Below are 11,358 nucleotides of genomic sequence, written 5' to 3'. Positions count from 1 at the left end.
TATATGTTTGCTTGCTTATGTCTTTACTTTTGCATCTAGACTAAATTGGAAAAAATTGTGCACTGTTTGAAAAATATTTAAGTATTATTATATTTCACAAGTAATGCACAATTCCTGTAGTTTATTTAAATCACTGTTTTTAAAGTAAAATTTATTCCAGAAAAAAATGATACACAAAATAAAATACACCTCCAATCTATAGGAATTATAAATTCTAAATACTATTAAATCACCAAAAGAGATAAATGAACTTCATGATGTCTCTTCTTTATACTTTGTTTGAAAGAAAACACCCATAATTATATTTTCTTAAACCATGCATATTTTATGACACAATGCTTCCCCAAACCAATCACTATTCTATGAAAAATAGATACACTAAATATTTTAATAAATTTTTATAATTTTAAATTTAAAATGACAAGTAACAGTCATGATGTTGTCAACTGACTTTTCTTTTATCTGTTTGCTTAAAGATTTTGGAAACGTACCAAACATTAATGAAATGTTGGAAACCAGTTGAAATGCAGTAAAATCCAATACAGTAAAATAGGACTACTTTTTCTTCATCCACATTGGGATTTGTCAACAAGTGAACTATGACAATACACCAGTTTTTGAGACTGATTCTACTCTGCGTATGCCTGCCACATTTCTGTTCTCCAGAGATAACATTCAGAAGGACTCCTGTGCCTCAACAAAGGATTTTAGGTGCACGAGTGTCAAGAAGTGATGGCAAAATTCTGCATCGTCAAAAACGTGGTTGGATGTGGAATCAGTTTTTCTTACTGGAGGAATATACAGGATCTGATTATCAATATGTAGGCAAGGTAAGTCCATACTGAAATGACAAATATTTACCTTCATACTTTACAAGTCTTACTATGGAAAATGAAAGGTTGTAGAGATGATGATCTGTATAACTTTGATTCCCAAAATATCCGAAAAGCATTATTTATGAAATACTATTCTATTTTGAAAAACTAGGAAATTAATAAATGTAGGAATTTATTTATGTAAATTAATTTTTTCCACCAACTCATGGACTCAAGATGTAAAAAAAATCCCTTAAAATTTTAACTACAAAACAATGATAGATATATGTTAATATAGTCATTTAAATGACTATATGCATATGTGTTTGTGTATATATATGTGTGTATATGCATGTATATTCTTTAATTTTCTTAAATCACAATTTGAGAGTATTTGTATAAAAGAAAAACAACTAAGAATATCAGCAGGTAGAAACAATTTACTTACTACAATATGGGGGTCATACAAGTCTTGCATTAAACTTTTGTTAAGTTTTTATCTTCTAAGTAACACTATTTTTGATAAAATATAGTTTCATTCATTTAAAAAATGTTGATATGTTTTATCATATTCAATTATATCAGTCCTTAAACATCCAATAATGTAAGAAAGATGATATTAAAGGTGAAATGTTATATTAAGAAGAAAAACAAATAGCAACCTAAGCAATCTTAGCAAAAAGCAAGAATTAACAGACTTGTCACAGACCCAATGGTTGCATGCTTAAGAGCACAGTGTGAAGGTAATTTTTATGGATGTCACTCTAGAAAACTTTTAAAACATGAAATCAACCACATAAAGATGTGATAATTGTAATCTTGACAATAGAAACTATAAATAGTTTTGTTTGTTTTTTCCTGGACATAGGGATCATTTGGCATCTATTTCCCTTCATCTAGTTCTTAATGAGGATTTAATAAATGTTGAGAAATTAAATTATTACTTTATATACTCTCTCCAGATAGTCAAGATGCTTCTTGTTTTCTTTCTTTTTGCATTTCCCATAGAATGTCAATACTTTAAAATCAAGAACTATACTTCATATCTTTGTCCATAGTCTTGGAATAGAGCTTAATAACTACTTAGCTGATTGAATTAACTTGAGACTTATTGAATTGAATTCCCTCAGCCATCTGGTACCACTTGGCTCTTCAGCAGATAAAACTAGTCTAGAATTTTAAATCACTGAGGACAATTAAAGTGAGTAACCACTTAAGATATATGCATCTTGATATGCAGTCAAATTATAGTCTCTCTATTCTGCTCTATGAAAGCAAATCAGAAAATCATTTAATGGGATGGGCATAGAGAATTTATGGTAGTTACTTTCTGTAATCTATATACTGAGCTCCTGGATGAACAAAAATTTAGTAAATGCTTTACCTCTGAGATACAAGTAAATTCTGAATCTGTATTACAGCCACAGTGTCCATTTTATACTGTATGTTTCAAGTGGTACAGCACTTTCAAGTTACTGTGGATTATTCATTTCATAATCTGTGAAATAGGAATTTTGTTATTTTTGTCTATATTACAGTATTGTATTAGTTATATTGCATTAATTGCCTATATAATTTAAAATCTTATTTTAAATGGAAGCATACACATTTATATATGTCAAAAAGGCAATGCTAAACATACAATAATTTAATAAATGTGCCTTATGATGAATGTAAATTCAGAATAAGATATATTTTCTTCAGGAAATATGAAAACTTAAAATATCCTACAGATTCTCACTAATATTATTTATAATAAGTTTATTACAGCCATGGAAATTTCCCCTTAAGTTTTCACTTCCTTTAAGATAAGCATGTGATATTAATGTGTAATGAGCACAAGAATGCAAAGAGGAAGGACATTTTTTAAATATTCAAACAACTGGGAGAGTATTTAATTCATCTGATAAAATTTTTGGTTATAGTGTTAAAGTTAAGGGAAACACAGGAAAATCATACAGTTGGCCACAGTACACCTAGCATATATAATGTTTTTTTCTGCCAACATTTCTTTTTCAATGTTTAATTGCATTCTCTTGGTCTTCATTTTCTCATCTATGAAATCAAAAGGAATGATTATACCAGTGAACATTTATGTACATTCACTTTTTAAAGTACTATTATATTACTAATGTAAAGTGTATTTTAATATCTATTTAAAAAAGAGATAAAGAAATAAAGAAAGTATCGGGCGGTGGGGAGAGAGAAAGAGAAGTCAGTGGCTGAATTTCACCACCACAGCTACTATGTTATAAGAAATAGAGTTGGACTGGGGCTGTATCTCAGTGGTAGAGCACTTACCTAGCATGTATGAGGCACTGGGTTCAATCCTCAGGACCATATAGAAATATATAAATTAAATAAAGGTATTTCATCTGTAATATGCATATATATTTTTAAAGAAATAAAATCAACCATAATGAACTTAAAACATTTCTTTGCTGAGTTTTCAATGACTAAGAAGGCTATTCTAATAAATCATTCAATCAAATGGATTTCCAAGCAAAAAAAAATATCTATCATAAATCCTTTTTTCTTCAAAGAGTTAGTAAGAATGCTGCCCTTTCAGGTATTTTCTATATACAAAAATTGATAGCATTTTGGGGAAGTTTTCATGTACTGGGTCCAATTTCTTCAACTTTGAAAGCATAGTCTTCAAGAGTTGAACTTCAAGAAATATACTTTAAGCCTTTGTATTGCAAACTTCTAACTATTTTTAAATTTCCTAATTTGATTTGAGAAACATTATAATTTTGAACTTTTTATTAATTTGATTTTTTCATATGTAGTTTCTAGTCACAGAGTCCTGTTGCCTGTAAGAGTTGTCCTATTTTATCATAATTTCCAATTTCTCAGCTTCCTATTTTTAAATCTAAAATAAATAATGAAACTAAACTTGTATTCTTGAATTTAATTTTGGTAATAGCAGACAACTCTAAGTAAATTACTAATAATATTTATTGTACAAACTTTGTATTTTATATAATAGTCTGAAGTAATGAAAAACATGTTAAAATAGATTTTAGTAAAAATAAGATATAGAGACAAATCCAAACCCACAAAAATTAATAATATAAAAATATAATCGTGGATTTGTCTCTGAATCAGTATAATAAAATCATTCACTTCAGGAAATAAAACTGTAAGCATATGTATATGGTCATGTATATATGTCTGTATATTTATATAATCAGAATAACCCTCAATCCTCTTAAAATCATACAGCATCCAGAGTCATAAAAGATTAAGGGGCCTCCTAGCAATTCTGAACTAACAGATGTCATTAATATCCTTTTCTAAATACAGAATTAGGTCCCAATTTTTTAGCATTCTTGAAAAACAGAAACCATGTTCAACTATTTCTTAAAATCATATCCCTTTGCCCTGAAACATTGTTGCCTTATCAGACTGGAGCCATAATGCCTGCTTTCCATTTCAATAGATTAAGAATATAGTTGAAGCTGTAATTCCCACTGATAATTTAACTGAGATTCCCTTCCAACCACAAGGTACATCACATCTTTAATGCATTGCTGCTGTTTATACACTGTATAACCTAAGATGAACAATCATTCTCCCTCTTGAATAGTCAATAGAAATACTGTTCCTAATGTTTTATTTGTTACAGTTTGGAAACAGCTGCTTTTGTTTGCACAAACCTCTTGCAGGTCATTTGACATTTCATTTTTTTAGTTTACATTTTCTGACTCTAAACTTTCCCATGATCAAAGAGGAATGAGTCATGTATTTTGTCAGTTCTTCTCCACTTCATGTTTTCAGAACTTTCTCATTTGCCTGCACCTTCTGAATGACTGTGATGAGCTCAAATTACCCTAGATTAGTGGTTCTAACTGTGAGTGATTTTGCCTCCCCTGGGACATTTATATGTGTATGGAAGCATTTTAGGTTTTTACAACTTGGCATGTGATTCTTAGTTCTGGCTGTCAATGGCCAGGACTACTACTAACCATTCACAATGCATAGAACTGACCCTCCAAGGAGTTTACAGTTGTCAATGTCAGTAGTGCTAAGATTGAAAAACACCATTCTAGAGTTTGCTAGAGGGTTTTTTCTTTTTCTTTTCTTAAATGCTTCAATCTTAATTTTAAATTCTTCACGAGTTCTTACTTCTGAATCTACTTTAATTACAATCATATATCTTTCCTTAAGAGTTGCCAGTCATACTTGTTTTCCCCAGCTTCTACTTCTACCAAGACCTGAACTCCTGTCTTAAGGCATGGAGTTGGCACCAACCTGCCAGTCATCCCTTGCTGTAGAATTGTGGGCACCAAATAACACTATGAATGAAGTAATTATTCATTATGTCAATAAATATCTAGAAGGCCTTCCAGGTGCTACTTTGTTGTTAAGAGTATGGCAATAAAAAATTTAAATTCTCTGCTCACTGACTATCTGTGTTTAGAGAGAGAACAAATAATATATAAGGGTGTGAGGAGATTATGAGGCTTTTTTTTTTCTTTTTGTCTCAGGTATGGCCAAGAACCAAACAATAGGTAGGAAAGATCACCATGTTTCATTTCTGCAATACTGAAAACTAAAATTGAAATAACACAGTTTTGGAATTTGTGTTTCATGAATCAATGTTATTAAATGTTAAGACTAGACAGTCAAAGAACCTGCTTTTATATTTATCTTTTTGTTTTTAGAAAGAGTTGTTCATGCGTAAAGCCTCATAATGAAACGGTCACTCAGGATTTCTAAAGGAAGTGTCTCTCAGAAACTCTTTTTTTTCCTCCGAGAAACCTTAAAGGTGATCCATGAAAGACAAACTCATTTTTAATCATTACTATGTTCAGAAATATCAGTGATGTCCACTATATTGGACTGTGTTCCTATTTTCCTGTTAATTTTAATTATATGGGCATAATCATGGTCAACTCTGAAAGGAGTGGTTAGAAGTCAAAGTGAAGCATGTCTAAAATGGGCAATTTAAAAAACTTCATAATATATGGTAGTTTGGAAAGTAAAAAAAAATTCTTTTTAATTACTGAAATCAAACCTATATAAAAAATAAAATGATCACTAATAATAGACTATTGATAGGATAGGAATGGAAGGTAGGGGTTGCTGGGATATACATTTATTTTCTATTTGAACAGTACCAAATACAGATATAAAACAAATAGAGTCTATAAAAGGTAAATGAGTAGAAAATATAAGTGAAAAAAAGCTCTGGAAGAAAATCATTATGTGGTATAATTGACAAAGACTCCTTTAAATTAAGTGATAATACATTTCTTCCTAATGGGTGGGCATTTGGATAAAAAGAGACATTATTTCCCTTATATGTAAAAAGTTATTCCCTGATAGCACTACAAAGTGAATAGATTTTATCACCAGTGATAGATTCTCTGGTGACTTTTATACAAATATACTAATAATCAAGCTGGAATCAATAAAAGCATTTTAAGAGGATACCCTGCAGAATCCAATAATGTTTTCCAAGCAAGCCACCTATTGGTTCTTAAGTCATGTATATATATATATGATATATATATATTTGATATATATCTCATTTAAATAATATTTTAACCAGAAATTATATAGAGAAAGCTTGCTTGCATTCACAAATCTCATTATAATGTTGTAAAAAAGAAGTGAGTATTCAAGATGATCTTGAGTAGCACTCCAGATATACTTGACAGAGCTTGAAAGCCTCCATAATTATTTTGAAGATTAAAAATCTTCAAAAAGAATGTGCAGCTAAGATTAGTAAACACACAGAGAAGACTTGGAGATTCATTTTAACTTTTAAGTCACTTCGAAAGACTACGTTAACCATTTTACATATTTACTTTACACATTATCCTATACAGAAGTTTTATTGTGTCTTAGTGACATTATAAGAATTTGACTTTGAAGTTTGGTTTAAACATTTTGCCTTATTCCATTTAAAATAATTGTCATCACTTTCAAGCAGAGTATGAAATGTCAAATGTGAAATGTGAAAAATAAAATTATTCAGGCACAAAATCAATTGGGAAATAGGAGGCTTTAAAAACATTTTAGATGAAATGAACCTAATAGGCATATTAAACATTTTGTCCAATACTAGCAGAATACCCATTCTTCTAAGCCCAAATGAAGCATTCTCTAGGATAGATCAAGTTGGATAAGGAACAAAGCTTAACAAAGTTAAGATGGTTGTAATCGGCCTGGGGATGTGGCTCAAGTGGTAACGTGCTCGCCTGGCATGTGCGGGGCTCTAGGTTTGATCCTCAGCACCACATAAAAAATAAAAAATAAAGATGTTGTGTCCACCAAAAACTGAAAAATAAAATAAAAAATTCTCTCTCTCTCTCTTTAAAAAAAAAAAAGATGGTTGTAATCATATCCAGTATTTTTTCTAGCTATAATGGAATTAGTCTAGAAATTAATAAAAATAGAAATTTTAGAAAAATTGCAAATACATGGAAACAATATGTTCTTGAACAAACTATTGACTCAACAAGATATTAAAAGTTAAATTAAATTATAAAATGTCTTGAAATTAATGAAAATCAACACACAATATATCAAAAGTTTTGGAAGGCAATAATAGTTCAAAGAGAGCAGTTTATAGCAATAAATGCCTACATCAAAAAAGAAGAAAAAACTCAAATAACATCATTACAACTCAATGATTTGGAAAAATAAGAACAAACCGGACCAAAAATCAATAGAGGGAATAAAATTTTAAAAAAGATCAGAGAAAAAAATAAATTAAGAAAACAATAGAAACTCTGAGGAAAATCAAGAGTTGTCTCGTTGAAATGATAAACAAAATTGACAACTTTTTAGCCTGAATAAATAAGGGAGAAGAATCAAATAAATAAGTCATAGATAAAAAGTGAAGTAATTATAACTAACACAGAAATACAAAAGGGTCAAAAAAAATCACTGAGTATTTATTCTACGACAAATTGGATAAACTAGAAGTCTTTCATAGAAATGGATGGCATAGTAAAGTTGAATCAAGAAGAATAAAATCTGAACTGACAAGTAGTGAATAATAAAATTAAATCCATAAAAATCTCATCAAATAAAGTCTAGTATCAGATGGATTCACAGTGGAAATCCCCATCTAAAGAACTAATGCCAGTCCTTTCCAAATCATTTGAAAAATTGATATGGAACAAATATTTCCAAACTCAATTTATGAATCCAGTATTACCCTACTAAGAAATCTACTTAGATATTACAAAAAAAAAAGAATAGAAAGACATAAATTTATAGGAAATTCAGTATTTTTGAAGAACAAAGATACTAAAATCCTCAACAAAATACTCACAAGCCAACTGAACAATACAGAAACTATAATTCACCATGATCAAATTAGTTTTACCTTTTAGCTGAAAGGAGGGGTCAACATATGAAAATCAATAAATGAGGTACACTATATTCATAGAAAGAAAAAAACAAAAAAGTATGATCATTTAAATAGATGCATAGTAAGCATTTGACAAAATTCAACATCATTTCATTATTAAAATCTCTCAATAAATGTGGCATAGAAGGAATGATATCAACACACTAAGGATCATATATGAAAATTCCATGGTTAGCATCACACTGGAGAAAAGTTGCAAGTTTTTCATCTAAGATCAGGAACAAGTCAAAGATGCTCATGAATTCTATTTCACATGGTACTGGAAGTTCTAGCAACAATCATTAAAAAAGAAAAGTTAATAAAATACATTTAAATAGACTAGGAAGAATGAAGTTTTGTCTGCTCACTGATGACATTACCTTATAGAAAGAAAACCCTAAAGAAGATATCAAATATCAGCTAGAATCAATAAATTCTCTAGTAGGAGGGCACAAAAATTTCAGTGATTCGATATGTGCAGAATTCTTACTGTAGTGCATTTAAACGGGAATGCAGAAGGATAAGTTGGAGAAACACATGTGGCAAACTTCTGAGTATCTTGCCTAAGATAAGCCCTTATATTCAGCAGTACTGAAGAAGGTGGGAAGCAGTATTAGAGCAACCAAGAGAAAACCCTTTTTGTTTTTTGTCTTTCCTCATTGATTAAAAACTGCAGTACAATAATCCATAGACTATATATGATGGGAAGAATTCTTATTTTTCTTTATTTCGGAGAAAATATTTAATATTTTACCATTGATTCCAAAGTTTCCTAAGCCTATTTTAAATAATTTCTTTTTCAGAATAAAGAACTAACTTTTAATTCTAATACCTAATGCTTTTTTATTCATAAAGAAGTATGAAATATGTCCCAATATACTTAGGTTCCCATTGAATACTGTTTATTTCTCCCTTTTCTAAATTAATTTGAGAGATACTTTATATTTTCTTGTCTGAACTAAACTTTGAAGTTCTGGAAAAGTCCACATTGTTAATTCTTTGTATATTTTAATCCATTTACTTTGTATATTTTTAACTTTTTTATCTTATTGTTTTCTTATTTTTTTAATGCTTTGATTTATCTCTCAATTTGGGCTTTTCTGATATATATTTTTTTACACAGATAGAGTATGGTTTTGGGTTTTCACAGGGAAGACTACAGAGGTGAAATGTTGATGTCAACATATCATATGATGCCATGGGCTCATGGCTTTAGCATTACTTATTACTGATCATGTAAGGCTAAGGTTCCCATGTAAGCATTTAGGTAAGATGTGACCTTGTACACTAAATTTTCTAAAAATTTCCTGTTGGATTTAGAGATGAACTTTCTACTTGTGACATAAAAGAGGTAGGCAGTAATACCACATTTCCTAGTCTGTTAAATAATTTGCACAAAATGGATTTTTTTTTTTTCATGAATGTTGGACAGAATTCAGAAAAGATACCCTATGGCACCACAATTTTATTGTAGGGAAATTTGAACTATTGATTTATTTTCTCTAATGATGATAAGGATAACTAAATTATTTTTCTTCCCTGTAGAAAACAGCACTTTAAACGTCTATTAAATTTTAATTGGGAAAAGTATAATTATGTCTCATAAAAGAATCCCAAAGAGATGAATCATTTTATTTTTTAAAATGTTTATTGTAGTATAACACTTGTGATAGTGATACAAAAAACCCACACTCAGTTTCCCATATCGTTAACATGTTAATACCTTAGTGCATTTGTCATAAGTAATGACCCACTATATATGCTTTATTAACTCGGTTCTATACATTGCTCAGAGTCCATATCTTCTCTTAACCTTTTTCACTTCTAGGATCCAATCAGGAGCCCACAGTGCCATTAGTTCTCATGAATCCTTAGACTTCTTTGAGCTCTGTAAGCTTTATAGATTTCTTTGGTTTTGTTTACTTTGATATTTTTGAGATATACACATGAAATATTTTGCAGCATGTGTCTGAATTTTTTTTTCTGATTTTTTTTTCTCATGGATACAGTATGGTTCTGGTCTTTTTGGTGGCTGACCCAGAGGTGAAGTGCCATTGTTGACATATTATATCATGCCTTGGGCACATGACTTCAGCATTACTTATTACTGATGATGTTAACTTTCATTTCTGGTAAAGTTTCCAATGAAACACTACTTTCCTTACAGTGCTTTTTAGAACCTAGTCACTGATCATAGCAAATAATGAATGCACTGGCGGTTATTCTCCAACTCCGTTAAGGGTAGATTTACAATGTTATTTTAAAGTTTCCTGTAGAGGAGAGTTTTATTTTCTACCCTATTCATTGATTTAGTTACTCATTTTTTGTTGTTGTTGTTTTTGCTTTTGATTGTAATATAAACTCCATGACTTACTTTATTGCTTAAATTGATCCAAAGTTGACCATTGGGAAGTCTAGCCAATCATTTTATTCCCTGAGCACTTTCTTACTTTCTGGAACTATCTTGCTTATTTGCCAGCTAAGTGCTGGAATACGACATTTCACAAGGAAGACATTTTAAATAGAAAGATGTGAGGAAAGTTAAACTTTCCAGAATTCAAGTCATCTTATGTTGTAATGCAGAAAGCACATAGCTCTGAGTTGAAGCAAACATTTAAACACCTAATAAATTAAATACTGAAAGATAATGTAGGGTATCAGGAGATTTCAATTTAATAAATATCAGGAAAACTCAGTATGGAAAAGTCAGCCTCATTTAATTGCTTTTGCAACTACTGGATAACAATCTAGGAGATCAAATTTCAATTAACAATGATACAATTGAGGAAATTCTGATGGCAAGTCATCACAGAAAAATCACTTAAAACAATAATTAGAGTTGCAAAAAATAAGTAAAAAGTTATTGTTGGGGAGTTAGAAACTGACTTATGACAAATGGCTTTATGATTTGATTAAAATCATCAGGAATCAATATTTTCAGACACAGTGAAACAATTAGATAGGTTTATATATTTTAATCTCATAATTCCAAATTGAAAAATATAGATATTATTAACCCTAAAAGAAAATGAATGTTTTACATAAATTCTAGTTATAAAAAAATAAAATGAAACATGTTCAAACTTCCAACAATAGGATAATGGTTAAATAATCAAGATGACTTGCAAAATAAAGCTTGCACAGATCTTAAGGTAAATATACAGACCATAAAAT

At 29.9% G+C, this 11,358-nt stretch overlaps 1 protein-coding gene across 3 annotated transcripts in view; it reads left to right on the top strand.

The window, feature by feature from the left end:
* Window positions 1–599: 599 nt before the first annotated feature.
* LOC114093468 (cadherin-10) overlaps window positions 600–11,358 on the top strand; it is a 103,930-nt gene continuing 93,171 nt past the window's right edge. For all 3 annotated transcript variants that reach the window (XM_027936254.2, XM_027936253.2, XM_027936252.2), the window contains exon 1: window positions 600–830. In XM_027936254.2, coding sequence (XP_027792055.1) covers window positions 600–830 — 231 coding nt within the window. The remainder of the gene's footprint in view (window positions 831–11,358) is intronic.

The sequence above is a fragment of the Marmota flaviventris genome, chromosome 5 (assembly GCF_047511675.1).
Source record: "Marmota flaviventris isolate mMarFla1 chromosome 5, mMarFla1.hap1, whole genome shotgun sequence".
NCBI classification, from domain to species: Eukaryota; Metazoa; Chordata; class Mammalia; order Rodentia; family Sciuridae; genus Marmota; species Marmota flaviventris.
Note: the sequence above shows the minus strand (reverse complement) of the source record. Positions and strands in the feature narration are given on the sequence as shown.